Source organism: Botrytis fragariae, assembly GCF_013461495.1.
Source record: "Botrytis fragariae strain BVB16 chromosome Unknown tig00000001, whole genome shotgun sequence".
Classification (NCBI taxonomy): Eukaryota; Fungi; Ascomycota; class Leotiomycetes; order Helotiales; family Sclerotiniaceae; genus Botrytis; species Botrytis fragariae.
In genome coordinates, this window is record NW_023500987.1 from 2,376,273 (window position 1) to 2,394,780 (window position 18,508).

At 42.2% G+C, this 18,508-nt stretch overlaps 6 protein-coding genes across 6 annotated transcripts; 2 read left to right on the forward strand and 4 right to left on the reverse strand.

Annotated features, from left to right (window-relative positions):
* Window positions 1-110: 110 nt before the first annotated feature.
* Bfra_000727 (putative 3 -5 exonuclease protein) lies at window positions 111-1,086 on the reverse strand (the record flags this gene model as incomplete). Its single annotated transcript, XM_037331171.1, has 3 exons — window positions 111-713; window positions 758-1,003; window positions 1,057-1,086. 3 exons carry the CDS (start codon window positions 1,084-1,086, stop codon window positions 111-113), a joined length of 879 nt encoding a protein of 292 aa, XP_037197504.1.
* A 797-nt stretch (window positions 1,087-1,883) lies between these two features.
* On the reverse strand, window positions 1,884-3,397 carry Bfra_000728 (putative 3 -5 exonuclease protein; the record flags this gene model as incomplete). Its single annotated transcript, XM_037331172.1, has 3 exons — window positions 1,884-2,926; window positions 2,976-3,249; window positions 3,305-3,397. 3 exons carry the CDS (start codon window positions 3,395-3,397, stop codon window positions 1,884-1,886), a joined length of 1,410 nt encoding a protein of 469 aa, XP_037197505.1.
* A 3,168-nt stretch (window positions 3,398-6,565) lies between these two features.
* On the forward strand, window positions 6,566-6,971 carry Bfra_000729 (uncharacterized protein; the record flags this gene model as incomplete). Its single annotated transcript, XM_037331173.1, has 2 exons — window positions 6,566-6,648; window positions 6,773-6,971. 2 exons carry the CDS (start codon window positions 6,566-6,568, stop codon window positions 6,969-6,971), a joined length of 282 nt encoding a protein of 93 aa, XP_037197506.1.
* A 1,780-nt stretch (window positions 6,972-8,751) lies between these two features.
* Bfra_000730 (putative gpr fun34 family protein) lies at window positions 8,752-9,880 on the reverse strand (the record flags this gene model as incomplete). The annotated part of the gene is made up of 3 exons (XM_037331174.1): window positions 8,752-8,941; window positions 9,001-9,405; window positions 9,468-9,880. 3 exons carry the CDS (start codon window positions 9,878-9,880, stop codon window positions 8,851-8,853), a joined length of 909 nt encoding a protein of 302 aa, XP_037197507.1. The 3' UTR covers window positions 8,752-8,850.
* Window positions 9,881-11,094: 1,214 nt separating this feature from the next.
* Bfra_000731 (uncharacterized protein) lies at window positions 11,095-11,320 on the forward strand (the record flags this gene model as incomplete). Its single annotated transcript, XM_037331175.1, is given in 2 exon segments — window positions 11,095-11,122; window positions 11,142-11,320. The coding sequence occupies 2 exon segments, from the start codon at window positions 11,095-11,097 to the stop codon at window positions 11,318-11,320; spliced, it is 207 nt and encodes a 68-aa protein (XP_037197508.1).
* Window positions 11,321-15,530: 4,210 nt separating this feature from the next.
* Window positions 15,531-17,492, reverse strand: Bfra_000732 (uncharacterized protein; the record flags this gene model as incomplete). Its single annotated transcript, XM_037331176.1, has 2 exons — window positions 15,531-16,879; window positions 16,937-17,492. The coding sequence occupies 2 exons, from the start codon at window positions 17,490-17,492 to the stop codon at window positions 15,531-15,533; spliced, it is 1,905 nt and encodes a 634-aa protein (XP_037197509.1).
* Window positions 17,493-18,508: the final 1,016 nt, after the last annotated feature.

Below are 18,508 nucleotides of genomic sequence, written 5' to 3' on the forward strand. Positions count from 1 at the left end.
GCTTTCGTCGAGGTGGCCCATTCTTCGCCAAGCAAATTACATAGCTTCAACATCGCCATCGAGAAACAACATCGCCATCGAGAAACACTTTGTTTCATCTTCTCCATGGTTTACTCGAAACCGATCATAAACTCATCCTCTCGGATTCCCGCAATCACTTGTGGTAACATCGTAAAGATTGGTGGTGACTGAGTCCTGGGATGATTCATGATCTCTTGACAGATACCAGCGACGTAAACATTGGAACTTTTTCTTGACCATACCGCCTGAGCTCTGATCCAAGATTCTTCTCGAACAATATTAAGAAATAGCTCTGGGTATCCCATCATCATTTCATTAGTGGTCTTCTCAAGCCGTTGCAGTAGATGATCAAACAATTCTGGCAGAATCTCTGTATCAATGCGACAACCCAGAATCAAGATTGGGTTGACTGGTCTTGTCTCTAATGCTTCGAAGCCATTCCAGTCAAGGTAATCTTTCACTTCTTTCTTCTTTGAGCTCCATTTTCCACTGTATCCGCGCCACATAGTTGGGTCGTTCATTCTCGACTCTCCGGCTTGGTTTTTGCGGACAGAGGCTATTAGGCTATTCAACCTAGCTCTGTTACCTCTAGCTGACATGATATCGAGAAGCTGAAGGTCTAGATCGAAGTGCGGATGAATATTGTAGTGGTGAGAGAGCGCTTCGAAGTCGTTTCGTACATCCCACCAAACCTGTCCATATTCCTTGGATTCAAGAACCATCCTCAATGATAAACCATTCGTGCTTCATATTCATCAGCAAATGATACCATGGGTTGTCTCTCCCATGAATCACCTGACTGAGGTCTTGAGTCGTCCGAGTTACGAGTGACGTCCCAATCAAATTCATAGCATTGGAACTCCAAGTCCTCACTGGAATCTCCATTTTCTAATGCAAGATCACGCTCTTTTTCGGCTAAAATCTCTTCGACGTAGTCCGACCATGAAGCTGCCCACTCAAGGTAGGGATTGTGCTTTGTGTCCTGCTAAAGTTAATAAGTTAGTATACAAGCAAATAAGCATAGGTGCCAGGGACATACTGATGCTGAGTGGGACTCAGAGACATTGTCAACAGAGATTTAATTCTGATCGAATGTCTCAATCGAATGTTGCATTTCTTCGATAAATCCTGTTAGGTAGGTACGTTCGATATTGGAAGACATATTCGTGCGGTAATCTGTCTGCTCTGTGGGAGGATGTCTTTGGTATGAAGCACTGTTGCTGTAATAAACAGGTATTTGTAGGCGGATCGTGCTGATGGTTCTTCAAGTAGAGTACAAGATTCTGCTTGATGAAAGCTATCAAAGTCAAGTTTGTTGTGAGAACGAAAAAAATGTTGACTTGTAGGAGAATCTAATCCTTATAACTACTTTGGACTAACAACTGATACAGTCATTTACCGAATCTGGCTAGCTGTATTCAAGTGGTCAATCACTGTACTGGATAAGCGAACCGTATAATTGTGTGAATCAAGCGATATTGATGATATAAGATCCGCTATATCGTCGATTTGAGAGATGATATTGAATGATTTGCCGGTGTACGGTATCAATTCATTATATAGAGAGTAGTACAGTGAACTCTACAGGTTACAAGATCTCGTTCATGATATTGTCGATGACGTACCTGATTAGACAGTATTGTACATTGTAAATGTATATAAAGTTCACCATAGAGTGTAAAAACAGTGATCATTGAAAATGTTGATTTATTGTTTCTATGACAGACTCAATACGCTATATTATTATAATTCTTCAACAAATTGTTATCCGATGGATATTTTACATCCTATCAATATCCAATTAAAACATTTATGTTTCTGGTTCTCTCATATAACATTCATATAACCACTGCCTAGCTCTTTCAAATTAACAGTGAGCACTCAATTTCCTTGGCAAGCCTCGCAGCAGCTCTTTCAGGATCACTTTGTTGTCGTGAGATCTCTAGAAATGCTTCTGGTGCGCTATACTTTCTATCTTCATCATTGGGGTCATATTCAAGGGCCATAGCGAGCTCGGCCCTAAGCATTGATTGCTCCTCAACGAAAGTCAACCAATCCTCTCTGCGACGTGGCTCGACTGGAGAAGAAATCTCAGTAGATTCTTCTGGCTTACTTGTAGACAATCTTGACTCTATGATGAATGGAGCCTCGATATGTTGTTTGGCGTCTGACAACTCTGTGTTCTTTTCCGCAGATTCGGTAGTCTTCTCGGGAATCCTTATCTGCATTTCCTTCACCCAATTTCTCAACTGCACCTCGAGATGGAAGTATAGATGGAACATGCAATCCGAATCACCTGCAATGTACCTCTTAGTGGTCTCGCTGATAGGTCGCTCCTCCTCCAAAACACCATACCCCAGTTCGTGGCCGCTGAAATATTGACGACCTTCTTCCTTTTCATCTAACCAATCTTCATGCGCTTTATTGCTCATGAAAGCCTTGCCATGATCCCTAATGATTCTGAATAATCCCATAATACTGTCTTTTGAACCTCTGCGTGACAAGAATTCAAGTAATTGGAGGTCAAGGATTCTTCCTGGTGTAAGTCCAAACAAGTGATACAGGGTGTCCCAGTCCTGTCGAACATCAAACCAAAGTTGTAGATATTTCTTTGATCCCAAAACTTTCTTTAACGATAGCCCTTCTGCATTCTCTTGTTCGAAGACTTGTGTTCCGAGTTTCGTGAGTGCCAAGACATCTATGATGTATGTCTCTCTCCGAGAAAGAATTGACATTGAGAAAAACGTTAGGACTCCGTTACGACCAAAACTCTTTCCACCCTCGCAGTCATATCCGAGCTCTGGGATGTCTTTCATTAGCTGTGACAAAACTGGCAGGAACTCGTCAAAGATTTCGGGAGTATCGATCATGAAGGTTTTGAATAATGGCTCTTGTTCCATAGGTTCTGAAATAATTAGCATACTTTTCAATAAGATCGGACTGTGAGAACATACCATCGGAATTTTCAAAGTCCCAGTCTATGAGGGGACCACTTTCTTGACCCATCTGGTCTCCTTCATCTTGGGACACGGCCCAGAAGTCAACTTCGGTACCCGATTTGCTCTCAATCTCATCGTTGTAGTCGGAGGTATAGTAATCTGACCCTTCCTCGCTAGCAGGAACGAGACTTGGCATGCTGTCCGATGAAGAGCTTTCAGTGTCTTCGTTATCATTATCTGAAAGATTTCGGTTCCAGCCCTGAAGTTCTGCGAGATCTGATATACTATACTATAATTGTTATGTTAGGGTGTCATTCAAATAGTATAAAAGGGTAATGACATACCAATTTTGAGTATCTCTCGCACTCATCGTCTAGGCCCATTCCAAAGTTCTCATCGAACTCTTCAGTGAACACGACGTCCCAGGTTGTAGACATCCTCTTGGTTATCTGAATATGCGAATAGTTCAAGTGGTTTGGTTCCTTGAAGTGGTGTTGCGAAGCTTTAGGGTCTTGCTTTGTCGATGTGAATGCTCAAGTTTTGATATGAAACTCAATGCTGCTGTTGAACTTATCAATTTGAAAATGTTTTGGTAGTAAGGACATATTTGAGGTGCTGGGAAGTCCTATTATCACAACTACTTGGGATTGAAGAATGGCACGAGTATGCACTGAATCCAGCTGATGTATTCAATTCTAAATAATCACACTGAGCGAGCGACTGTATTGTTATGTGAATCAAGCGATATCAATGATATATATTAGAACCTCTGAAACATCAAATTGTAAGATAACCATGAATAATTTGTGCGCAAAGAAAAATCTGCCATGGGTACGGTTTTAATATTATATATAAAATCCTAGATAACTAGTGAAATAAACGCTGATCGGTAAGTTAGTTATTGTACGTCACCAACTGTGATATGTACTAGTGGTACGCTAATAGCGCTATGTTTTATAGGTTACTCACAATTCTACTGCTGCCAGTGTGGAAGAAATCGAACTGTGATAACTTTCAGAGATTTTCCAGGAAAGAGAACTGAACACAGGGGTAGTACTGATACTCGAGAGACAGAGTAATGATTGGAATTCTAATCGCTACCGTGGCTGACTTATTCGCTGCAATGCTTTTGCTATGGCATTGCTCCAATAAATCCAATCTCCAATGCAAAATACGACCTTGCTTGGGAGTAATCCTATCACTATGATCGTCAAGTTGGACTTATCCACATATGTTGGAATGGAAGTGCGAATGTGCAACATTGAGTGGAGGAAAACTCTACGGTATAGCTCGTAGAGATGGACAAGTTAGCTTGTGTACTAGTACTGACGCAGCACGTGTTCAACACCAAGTTACAAAACTTCTGAATCTGATAAGTCGTCTTGGAAGGCCATCTTACTAGGATGTCTAGCGTGTACATGTAACTTTTGGGGTTGCTAAATATTACCAATTAAAAAATCAAAAAGTTCCGAAGTGGGTCTACAGAAAACCCAGACTACTCACTAGACTTTATAGAGGGAGTCTTCTTCCATGATTGGTGCAAAATAGCAGGAATAAGATTGAGTTAGACTCTTTTTTGAGCGAATGAAAATTATGTTTCCCTAGATCATAGCTTGTCAACGCTAGTCTTCTGCATAATCCATAACTTCTACAAAGCAACCGGAAATGCATATCCGAGTCGCATCTAGATTGACCTAGAACACGAGCGAAGCCCACCCTGATGTTAGGATATAACTTTGTATTAGATTCTCGAATTGAAATATGTTGTGAATGGCTCAAATATTCTTGTATAGTGATATTATTCAAATAAAAATACATCTTGCTATTGTACCGATCAGATGATCTTCGGAATTACCATTCAAAGCTGTCAAATTTGTACAGCCCGATAATTCACACGTGCATTATTTTATGATGCTATACATGACCGCTGTATAAATCTTACTCAGACTGCAAGGGGTTAGTATTTCGGATTAGGTACAGCGAATTCTCTATGGTGAATGGGTGTCTCGTTTAGGAGGATAAAGTCTAGTAAGGGGTGTACATCGCTTAAGGTCGAATGATAGTGATAGGTCTTTACGATATACAACATTAGCTTAGTAATAATTTAGAACTTGGCGCAGTCGTTCGCCGTGATTTTCCCATGGATTTGGGGGTGATTCTTGAGAAATTTAAAAGAAGTTATGTGAAACTTTGTAAGTATATGAGCATAATTCCTTCTAGCAAGTGACATCGGATCCCGCGGTTGTTGCTGCCTTTTTATTGCACGGTTGGCAAGACATAGGGTTATGATGAGTGATCATGCTACGAGACAAACTTTGGAGAAGTCTACTTTAGATACCATTTTATTGAGCTTGTATACATTTTTGGGAATATTTGCTATCTTGTTTGGCGAAAATTTGCCAACAGCATCATGCATGTAGAAAAAGGCAGGTCACCAGGTTGGTTATAACCTTCCCCAGGCATACGTTGCGTATATGTATCTTACTGATTGCCCGATGATCATATGCGAAACGTTTCTTTAAAGGTGACAATCATTTTTTGATCACCAGGATTATCACTACTTCCGCTCACAAACACACCTCAATTGATCCTTTCGAACATCAATTGATTTTGTCACTATGATATAGCTTACTTTGAAAATAGTTACAGATTATGAAAGCCCTCAGTTGCTTTAATCTAATTATCGGGATATCGATCATGTGATCACGGAGGGCACTGTATTAGCTAGCGAGGCGTTAGCGCTTCCTTATATAAAGTACTAGCTTCCCATAGATAATAATGATCAAGAACGATTACAACCATAATAGACTAAAGTACTTTACACTTATCAACCAAGTCGATACCAACACTAATAGTTACTTTCTCAATTGTTTTACTAATTCTTTGAAGATTGTATATCTTGTACGCTGAATTTGGCTTTGCTTTGAACTCCAACAATGTGATCAAGATCCAGAGTCGTGGGGCATGAGCAACGTAGAAAATACCCCAACCACCACAGATACTTAAATAATCAGCGAACATGACTTTCAAACTCACTAAGGTAATAATGTCTTGATTGATCCAGTTTCTATATAGTTCACCACTAATATGCTTTTGATTATTACCTAGGTATTGCTATATTGTGCCTGCTAAGTAACTCCAGTATGTATAAAATGTAGACTGAGACTTTTGGTCACTGAACTATATCAAAGCTGAGAAGGCATAGGTGCCTAGGTAGCCAAATGATAAAGGTATACATACTATAAAGTAGCTATCACCTCGACATAAGACATAAATCATTCAGAGCATTCTTCAAATTTAGCTCACATCTCATTAGTTCTACAGTCATAGCTGACATTACTTCCTGCTATGACATGACGACAAATTTCCTTCCATTCATATCTCTCCTGGGGCCCCAACGGGTAGGAAAGAAGGACTGGATCATCAACTTGTATAACAAGACCGTGATCTCCCTCTTTCCTTGTTTTCTCTCAACTACCACCACAACCGCGGCCCAATGTATCCAGTACTCCAGACTGCAGTCCAACAATATCAGGCTTTGAATATCTAAAAGCAATTAGAAATCTGAACATGGTTCAATGTTCCAATTAAATTCAACATCTCAAATGATTCGAATATTTAAATTGGTTTGGGGATTTGGCGATCTTTATTGTTGGACGGCTCTGTCACCGCTACCACCACAACACATGTAAGTCGATCACTTTATCAGTGCCTGCCATATTACAAACCCCTCCATTTTTGAGCTGCCAATATCTCCTTCATCAAGATGGCCGAGAGACATCTATGCAGCCTTGCTGATCATCTATTAACAGGAACTTATCACATCGAATCGCCCTCTTCGCTGCATATCATTCTTTTGCTCGTGCCCGTGCCAATAATACCGCCGTATCCCACGGTGTCCTCAAAGGACAACTACCCATCGACAGATGGCACCAGGGCCACTGGCTCAAAATCGCAGCGGAAGCGGCCCTTGTCGCCATCGAGCGTGGCTTTAACCACTATAGCCATTAACACCTCCAGTATATCTAGGTTCTATACAAAGGCCTTTGGTATGAGAGGACTGATTCATGAACTATCATACTCTCATGAAGTTTCAAAACGTGGAGATCTTCACGCCAGTGCAGATTCGTGAACAAAACGTCTGCGTCAATTCCACAGATAATCTGTGGCCACCACAGGATGATCACAATCACATCAGTTGCCATTTTCCAACGTGTCGGGATTGTCAAATTATCGCTGTCTCGATTTCTACCTCCACCGAGAGTTTCCTGGGAGTTTGATTGATATGTGTTGGGGTCTGGGAGTTTTCAGTTCTAATCAGATATGGATGGCAGTGAAGGGAGTACGGAGGCGTGGGGGGTCGGTGGGATAGGATTGAGAGTTGGATATGATAATATAAAGTGGCTAATTAAAAGAGGAAGTGAAAATGTAAAGTAGAATAAGATGAATTCTTAACTATTATTGTGGGAGAGTTTGCACCGCGTTGTTCTAAAGTCCTTGTGCCCAGAAATGGGAAAGAAAAAGGAATAGACGTACAGACACAAAAAGGAAAACCCTTGCGACCTCCCCCTCCCCCCTTTTCTTTCAAAGCCTATGATTACACTAATTCATCTCATACAATCACTCTCACCCCCTCATGCTACCATACAATCTTCCCATAACCATATAAATTTTTGATTTGATAATTGACCTAGTGTAAAAAGAGCATCTCTCTTACGCTATACCCAAACTTTCCAAAGATTTTATCGATAGGTTCTAAAACAAATCAAACATCCAAATAAAGCTACCATCCCATCCCACAACACAACGAACAAATAACTTCACAAATCAATCGGATCTGATCCAACACCCAACATCCAACGTCCAGCATCCCTATTCCCTATTCCCCATCAAACCCACCCAATAACCAAGTATCTCACCTCCCACCTCCCACCTTTCACCTTCCCATCCTCAAACTCCTAACATAAACTCCACATCAGCACTTCTGACGCACGCACGCACGCAGGCAGTGTACTGAGTAACGTATGCGATAGCTCATGGAAACGGGATACTACTATTACATCATACTATGCTACAGGGAACAGGAGATAGGAAATAGGCGAAGGGATGAGGAGATGATTTGAAAAGATGATATAAGAAGATGATATGAGGGGATAGATGAGGGGATAAATGATAAATGATAAGTGGTAAATGATAACAAGACGCGAGAGCAAATGTAAGATCTTATGAAAATGCAAGTATGCATATCTACCTAGAGAGGCCTAGAGAGGGAGGAAGCGTTGAAATAATGATAGTCTTCCCACACTTGTCCAACTCAATTTAATTTTTGTGTTCGAAAAGTTAAAATCAAAATCACAAAGCACGCACAGATATAACAAACACATCAATCAGCAGTATATAAATCCATCACCCAACTCTCATCATGAACAAAATTATGTATTAAAAGAGCACTAAAAGGTAATAATATAATCCGTAAATCAATTAATCACATCCCTATTCCATTCCTAAGACATGAAGGTAACTTCAACTTCATAACTCGATATTCCTTATCCTTTGTCCCGATCTCGCAGCACACGTATCATATCATATCATATGATATAACAAGATCTCTGCGTATTTCAGGAAAAGAGGAAAATATGCTAACCCATCATTCATACATATACGCATGCATACATGCATATATGCCCGTCCTGTTCATCCGCACTGGTATCGTAAACTATCCATCATTTGAATCCGATATCCGATATCCGATATCTGTATCCCAGTAACCAAACATGCAAACTCATGAAAACCACCATCTCCATCTCCAGAAAATATCGTAAAATGTTTATTTATTCTTTTGGTGATGCGTATGTGTGTGTGCAAAGAAAATTCTCGTCCTCGGAGAAATTTAGACTGTCTCGCGCTCAGTCTTGCCACGACGTTCGCGGCCCTTGACAGACCATGGGAAATGAGCGACTGGAATAACGAAGAAGGAGTTACTGGAAGAGAAACAATGTTAGCTGATGAATTCATGTTGAAATGGGGATGTGGAACATACCTGTCATCTGCAAGACCAGCTAAAGCATTATACCAGGCCATAAAAGCAGCAAACAAGCCGAAATACCCACCCGCCTTGATCGCACCGGAGAGAGCCACCCCCGCAGCGTTAGCTCGCAAGTGACCGATCCCGAGACACAAGAAAGCCAAGTCGAGGAAGAAGAAGAGCAGGAAAAATGCAACGGTAGAACGTAATGTGCATATCAAGAGAATGGTTGTGAAGATGAACCATCCCATGAGGAAGAATCCGAAAGCATTGTTGAAATCGTTGACGCCAGATCCGGCGCCTTCGTATGAGGATACAATCTCGAATCCACCGGGTGTGAGGACTATTGCGAGGGAAATCCAAAATCCTCCGTATGATGAGAGAGCGGTGGCACCGAAAGTGTTTCCTACTGCCATTTCCCTGTAAAGTTGTTAGTGTTATCCTCTTGATATATCTGAGCTCAGCAGGTATTAACTACATACCACATGCCAGCAAGCAATTGAACGAGACCACCATAACCGAAAGCAAGCGCAATGACAATACTAGGTGTGGTGACACCAGCCGTTCCGATATTGATGAGAGACAGGACGAAGGTAGTCAGAGCGAAAGCACTGAGACCCAAAGGCGCCGGATTGGCGAATTTTCTTTCCGTCGTAGGTTTATAGAGACCGGGTTGAAACTCTCCACCAAATGCTGGGAATCGGGCGGACTCTCCAGTATTCATATGTGCCAATGGGTTTCCTCCATAATCATATCCCCTTGAGGCGTGGGCATTGGGGTTACTGTTAACACCTCCTCCATTGACAGGGGCATGGTCCTGAGTATGACTCAGACCAGATTCACTGGTGTATTCCTTATTGAATCCATTATTGTCTGTGGTGGCGGTGGTAGCCATGATGAATTTAATCGTCGACTTTTATATGTTGTGTTGTGAACAAATCGAACTTGACAATATGATATGGTGGTATAGGAGCCAAAGTTTGTAGCTCGATCTTTTTGCTGGATAATAAAGAGGAATACAATTGGTGAATACACAAAAAGTAAATGAGAAAAAAAGAATCGAATTTCTGACAAAAGGATCAGAGGGGAGAAGGATATCGAGCTATATACGTGAATTAGCAAGCTACTAGGTAGGGTCCCTAGGTCGGTAGCATGTACATCGTCTGAAATGGGGAATGGGAGGGGGGAATTGATTTTTGGGGTAAGGAAGCTTGCTTATTTGCTCCATACAATCCGGGGCGAAGCTTGTACGTACCGCGGTCATGTTGCCTATGTTTATTACCAAAAAATTGAAATTTGAGTAATCCAAGTACCAATTTGCGAAGAATTAAGTCATTAAATTGATGTAGCATTGACCAATCCGATCTTCTCGTCTTTGTTGCGTCTCCAATAGAAAAACAGAACTTCGTAATGATTGTCCCATCGACACACGACATGCCGAATGGAGTATCGTTTTAATCCTTGACCTCGTCATCCACAAGAAATCTCTTTGCATATTGGTCCCCTGCCGATTATCCTAGCTTGAGTCGGATTTACGATGAATCCTAAATTGAAAAATGTCCATTTGTGGGGAAATGAAATGGGATTTTTGATTTTTGTTGGTTGTTGGTCTTGTTAGATTTGTCTCGCCATTGTTTACGGAGTATGGGGATGCTTTAGTCTCCAGATTCGCCTCATCCGTTGGTCCTTGATACCGAAGAGGTGGTCGTGATTAACATGTTCTGTCTGATATCGAGTCCCTTTTCCCCTGTATCATTTTGTTGGAATCCCTGGGTGAAACTCCTGACCGTGATATCTGTCCTTCCCGAAGCTAAGTAGCCAAAGGGAAGTAGCCAAGGGGAAGTAGCCAAGGGGAAGTAGCCAAGGGGAAGTAGCCCAAGGGAAGTAGCCAAAAGGGGATCGTTTGTAATCTACAACCTACAACCTGCAATCTTCCCATTCACCTCTCAGATCAGCCTGTTTACTCTGTACATCGAGTTATACTAGTATTCTGCAATGATACTGCAGTGGCAGCCACAAGAGAAATCGCCATAGTTTATTGTTTGAAGATTTGTAATTGGCTTGACAAAGACCATTCATTAGTGAGCATTATATCAAATTCTACATCGTATGGTTGAGAAGTGTGGTTACTGCGGAGGTATCCATAGTTTCCATAGTGTCCATATTTCGAGGGGACATTTCCATTATTGTTCCAAAAAGTCATGGTATGACGATCAAAGTTCATTCGGGAGAGAAACTAAACTCAAAGGGGCATCGAGCTACACCAAGAATCACACGCCCCTTCTTTAACCATTTTATCCGAAAACCTTGTGATATCAGATATCATTTGTGCTAGGATTTATAGAGTTTAAATTTTCACATTTCCAATCATCAAAATTGGTCTGTGTTGATCGAGTGGGTATGATGAGGAGAAACTGGGGAATCGAATGGCAACTGTCACGGGATGTACGGAGTAAACGATTACAAAACCATTTACGATCCATCAAACTCGGGAGAAGCTCAACGTTTTGATGGTAGCTGACTCGGTTGCAAGTATTGATTTTGAGTCCACACCCCGGATACTGCCCTGGATACCGTATTACGGTCAAACGTTGTTATTTTGTTGAAAGCTAGGATGGTTTGTCGCCGAGCTGACGGGTGCTTTTATCTCCAGGTTGACTGTGTACGGGGTAGGGTTTATACCAACCCCTGATTATGCCATACCGGATGTTTGCCTTTAGGAGGAATTATAAGCGCCAATCATAGAAGCCTTATGGGACGGACAGAAAAGTCTCATAAAAATGCTAATTCTCAAGTCTAGAACCACCATAAGTTTGGAGCAATGTTACTTACACGAGGACTATACATTAGGCTTTCCTTTTGCTTTTCTCTACTTACTTGCATCGGTTGAACATGATAGTATTCAATCTATTCAACAAAACTAGTGGGTGGATTCCCGGAAAGGTACACCCATTCGTGCGTAGGATCACCGAAGAACAGAGAAAGAAACACGGGAGTTGCACACCGAAAAAAAAACAGAAAGCTGACTGACTCACATCTAAAACATGCATATAATCGCGATTCCAACCTCATCCCAGCCAACTCGTGTGGAGGATTCCCGACTCTTCTAATGATTTTAATTGTGAAAGGGTCGAATGGACCGAAGCGAGTGCAACGGAGGTTCGTCTTCCAGTATGCACCCCATTTCATCGAATAGCGAATTTCAACGTATGCTTACACCCCATGGCAGAAATGCAAATACCCTGGTAACAAGCATCGAATTGGAGTCAAGGGGTTACAGAGCTAGTACTGCAGTATGTACGGAGTGCAGACTAGCTTACCTTTACCGCGCCAATACGAAAGAAAAGCTTATACCTAGGTACACCAAGCATTTACAGCTTCGAAAGTTAGTTGGACAAGTTCACGCGATGAACATTTTTCAAGACATAAAAACGTTACACAAATACCTTTTCTTTTTTCAAAACCTTAAAGTAAGCCAGCACTCTCATGCCCAGGTATAATGTTTGTCAACGCTTTGACGTATATACCTAGTGTCTATTTGTGAAGAATAGAACGTTTGCGGATCAACGGAAAAAAGGTTTCAAGGAGTGTGAAGATATGATGGCATTTTGGGATTTGAAACAAAGAATCTTCAAGTACCGAATTCTCGAAGTAGGATACGATACGATATCATGTTTTTCTGGAATGAAGCAAGAGGAGAAGAGGAGAAGATAAAGAACAAAGATAAATACCTCCGTATACTACTAACACTAATCGTTAAGAATGTGCATGGCATGAAGTGACAATTAGAAGCACGAAAATCTCGGTATCGAAAAAGGAATAGTTTGGATCCTCGGGATACTTTTCCGCTTTTTTCGTTTTGCTTTTGCTTTTTCATCCGGACATGTCTCCAGATTTTATAGGGGGTGGTGACATTCCAAGTTTTTAATCTGGTAGGATGTGAACCATTTCCGTGTGAACTACCTAGATACCTAGGTATGTTTACAGCAACAACTTAAGAAGTTTATTCGCACGGCAGCGTTTGTTACTAACACGTGGATGATCGATCATGTGATATCTCATCGATATTCATCTACACCGAGATAGAATTCCAAGAATCCAAAGAATTCAGGAGCCATAGAACCCTTATTATCTTCCAAACCCAGGAATATCTCGACCAATAACCCCCAAGTACCTATCCTTGGCTCTGGAGAAAGCCTGTAAAATTTCCCATCGCATCTCAGCTCTCGGCAGCCCAATACCACTCTACTCCACAGTAATATCGATAATAACACCTGCCTGTGTCTCTGAATCAGGAAGTTGATATGCCTATGTAGAGTACCTTTGCAGATATTATGTTACTTGCTGTATGAAGAGCCCGCCAGTCTGGTCGGATCTAAACATGGGATGGGAATATGCATGCACGGAGTACTACGTGGCCATTTCATAAGGTTTGAGGTTTGGATTTGGGGGGTTGCTGAGGTTGTGATTGTGGTGTTGGGGAAAGGAGGAGAGGAGGATTCGTTTACTCTTTTGTGTTTGTGTGTGAAGTGAGATTGGGGAAATGGGTATAGGGAGGTATGTTTATGATAGGTATCTATGTAGGAATTTATTGATATCATTAATTTCCACTCTCCAATGAAATGAAATCAAATCAAATCAAATCAAGACCTACCATTCTTTTCTACAAAACATAAAACTGACCTGACCCTTCAAATACCAATGAATCGCGCACATTTTCGGACTTAAAATCTTAGCTAAGATCTACACATCATACATACATCCATAAATTACCTACCTACCTACACACGGCACATACCCAAGCTTCGGTACATACATACACAACTCTCTAAAATTCTCCAACATCAAACTAATCAATCTCGTTACCAAATGTTGTGCATGTGACACATGACAATAATAAATCATATACTCTACCTAGGTATTCAATAGTATACTAATCCTTCGCATCGAACGGCAATCTCCACCGCCTCCCTAAAAAAGAGACTAGCTACGAAGCTAGAGGATAGGATAGGATCATGGCGTCCTCGTTCGTTTCATAGATATGGATGGATATCCTCGGTTTGTGGATTCGGGCGGAAGGCGCGGCGGTGGAGTGGAGAGGTGAGGAGGTGAGGAGGGGGACTGTGCTAGGACGCAGGAGGAGGATTTGGAATGATCTTTTCTTTCATGCGCATGGCTGGGAGGATGCTGGTGTGGTGTTTATTTTGGGTAGGGTAGGTATTTGTGGGAAGTCGCAGAGATGGTGGTGGGTGGTAGGTAAAGCATTCTTTTCTTCCTCTTGATCATTTGTATTCACGAGAAGGGGGGTGTTTACTGGGATACAAATGTAAATTGCCATTCTTGATACTACAATCTACTTTTCAATTTTGAGAGGGCTCTTAATATGATAGTATATACATATCCAAGGACAACCAACCATGATAATACAAATTCGCTTCATTCGATTATCCAACAGTATGAGAAATTCTACTTCTAGTGATTAGAATTTCTCATTCATAGTATATCTTCTTGAAGGAGGTTATATCGAATTATCAATACGATGATGCAATAGATAAATACCTAGAAGATATACTGTAAGAAGAGTCATCTTACGATTTCTACATTCCATACTCTTGAGAGAAGTTTCTTGCTGTTTAGATGCCAATTGCTGCACGGGTTTAAGTTGTATGGAATACTGGTATCGTGTGAGTTTTATATTCATACACACAAATGCACACTCCCAACGCCATTTATCTCCTTATTCAGAAACGACATATGACTCGCCACTTTTGATCCAACGGCAGAAAGAGGTCAGAGAATGACAAGTTGAAGAAGCAGCCATGTTCATGCATACATAGATATATAGATATGTAATACCCAGATCAGGAGAACCATATAAATAATACATCCTCTCCTCAAGACACTATCCTAATGATCAAATTGAATCAATCACCCCCGAACAAACCTTTTCTTGCTCCATCTCAGCTTCCGAATTTCTAGATGTATACACAATCTCCATCTACCCTCTACATTTTATTTTCCTCTGTCTCCATCCTCATCCCTCTCTCTCCCCCCAGAACATCCACTCATCTCCAGAGAAACAAAAAACAACAACACTGAATTCCCATTCTACTCTACTCAATTCTACCCTACTGAACTCTAACCCTCTCTCCATATCATAAGAAACTCGGAATGAGAATATAGATTTTTTCAGGACATGAGATTTCATTAGAGATGAGTTTATGTGCATATTACATTAGATTAGATTACACTACATCACATTATAAAAGATGAAATACGCACAGGAAAGATTCATATCATGCAAAGCGGATTCACACACACATACACATACACATACACATACACATACACATAGATATAGATATAGTATATATACCTAAGCATATTTCCCATCGCAATCAAGTAGTATATATACAAGAATGTAAACATAAATTTCCACCCTAGCCCTTCCTTTCTTCCTTCTTTCCCTCGCTTCATCTTCGTCTTCAACTTTATCTTCCCACTCCCTATCCAACCACCATCCTCCTCACATCCTCCTCACTCATCTAATACTCTTCCTCACCATCACACTCATCCGCATCAACCCAAACAACACCACTCACCTCCCCGGCGGACTCTCCACTCGCAGTAGAAGCCGACGCAGCAGACGAAACCACCGACGAAGTAGCTACTTCCGTATACGCAGATTTAGTGTGCTTGCTTCTCGTTTTAGTTGCGAGAGTTGTGCTCGCAGGGACGGGGGAAGAGATCGCTGCTGTCGAGGAAACTGGTGCGATGAGGGAAGCAGACGCTGAAGCTGGAGCTGAGCTAGAGATTTCGAGACCGGCTGCTGAGGAGGCGGAGAGTGCGATGGATGGAGATGCGATGGAGGATGAGGCGGGGGAGGAAACGATAGCGACGTTTGCGGAGGAAGTAGACGCTACGACCGCGGCGGCTGAGCTAGAGATAGAGCTAGCGGCGACAGTAGCAGCAGCGGAGCTAGCAACTACCGAAGCAGTAGAAGAAGAAGCAGTGGTAGTCGAGTTACCGCTCAAACTAGCACAAGCGAAAGACATTTTCGAAACTGGGGTTCCGCTACTTTTTTCCGTGCTCAAATCCCATGTCATATCGACATAAGGCCAGCAAACCTTATCGGTCCCGATAGTGACGATATCACCACTGACAAAGGCTTCGGTGGAGACGACGGCAGATCCAACCTTGGCGCCCGTGTTGTCGATGACTTGGAAAGAGGTACCTGCGTATGTACCTGAGCAACCCATGGGGACTGGTTGACAGTCTGGGGAAGTGAGGGTTTCGTAGGTGACGATGGAGTATTGGGAGTTGACGGCGGCGATGTGGACGTTTTGGTGATCGTCGGTGGAGGAATAGGTGATCCAGGTGACTTGAGTGTCGCCTTCTGCGGCGCCCACGGTAGAAGAGGCTTCGGCTGCGGCGAGGGTTTTCTTATCTGTCATGACGGAAATGGCGACGTTGTGGTTGAGCCATCTAGGTGAGCTTTGAGTATATCCGGTTCCCAACCAATCGTTGAGGGTAAGATCGAGCGCACCGCGTGATTGCCATGCGAAGATATATCCATCGGAGCCAGGGATCGAGGCCAAGTTAGAGTAGGATCCGGACATACCGCCCATGGGTTCACCACTAACACCATTGGTGGTGTTCTCGTTGGCGATCTTTTGACCGGACATGTATTGCGTTTCGGTGTTCAACCAAATGTCGCCTTGATCTTCAGCGCAGACACTGGCGAAGGGAGCGGCATCTGCAGCTTCGATACCAATACCGGTGTTGTGGGAGCAACCGAAACTGCTGCTTGCACCGGAGATAGTTTGGAGAACACCATCGTCATTGACATATTGGATGGAATCACCGAAATGACCAGCATAATCGGTAGTATAGGCTGTGAATATCTGTTAAACTTGCAGCTCATCAAAAGGGGGAAGAATAAAATACATACCCTCCACGACGAAGTATCCAGCATAAAGACCAGCAGTAGCGGAATAAACAAGATCACCATTAGCATCCGGAGTCGAAGTCAACATATCCGATGGATGAACTCCTGGACCATTCAACGCCGTTTCCCACGTCTTCGTACCATTGGTATATCTGATGATCGAAACGATAGGTGATCCATCCGTAGGAAGATCAGTAGTACCCGTCGCATTCACTGTTGCCATCAAGGCAAACCCATCATTTTGCGCCACCAACCCGGTAGCTTCATAAGCGGTAATCGCAACGGCCTCGCCGACGGCGCTGAAATCGGTGAGGGAAACTTGTTGCACGTATACTTTTGCATAGGTACTATCGAGGTAGGCAAGATAGGCCGAGTTTCCATCTGGCGAAACGGAGAAGGGAGTGCGACGATGATGAGGAAGACCTGTCCAGTAGGCCGACTTGATGGGATCGAAGTTCGCAGCTAAAGCGAGAGAGTTGGGGAAAGTGGAAATGCTCGCATCTCCAAGAGCAGAAGTGATGCCACTGGCAAGCACGGAATAAAAGAGTGTGGAACGCATAATTGCGTGTATATAGATGTTTGTAGTAAAGACCGACGACGAAGAACTTCGTTCTCCAGGAAAAAAAGATCTAGAATAGACAAGAAAAGAAGGTAGGTTGATGCAGAAAGGAAGTGTTCACATCACGAATGAAAGCGATTATATTCCATCTTTATTTGAAGATTGAACGAACACCCCCAAGCCAATTACCGCTGGGCCCCATCCATCCCATCAATGCCTGCCGTGATCTACTAAGATTATCACACCATGCAAGCAAGCAAACAAGTGGACAAATGTTCCGTGATGTTTCCAAATGAATTAATTCATTAATATATTTTGATTTCCCGAGCGGATAAGGCGAACAGCCCCTGGAAAAGGAACGAGGAACTAGACCGCAGTGGTGAGTGTGGGGAAATTTGATGCATTTCAGATGAAACGGACACGAAGGTTAAAAACCAACAAGCTCGTATTGTGTTTATGGTACTCTGTAATAAGAATGTCATTTCTTCGTAAAAGAGATTATTACGGGCAAGGATAGATAAAAACAACAAGTCAGTCTGTGAAGTTGTAGTTTACAATCATTCGATTATTAATAGGAGAAAAGCTCATTTTATATGAGTAGGTAGGTACACAACAAAACAAGTAGGTCAGAGATTGAATATGAATTATCTAATCCCAAATTCCAAACCATAAAATAAGCTTAATTCAATTCAATTCATTTTAAATAGAGGAATAGAGGAATAAGAAAAGATCTTCATCTTCATCTTCTATGCCCTACCTAGGCACCTAATCATCTCCCACTTTAGATACTCCACGAAGAACCAAATAACCCCTCTCCATCCACCCAACATCCAACATCCAACATCCATCCTCAGATCCTCCACCTACCTAGTAGGCAACTACACTTCTCACACTATACACTATACACTATACACTACACAATCTACCTCCCCTCCCTACATTCTCACCATCCAACCATCCAACTCAACCAAACGCATAAACAAACCTAAACTAAATCAAATCCCCGCTTGCCTCCC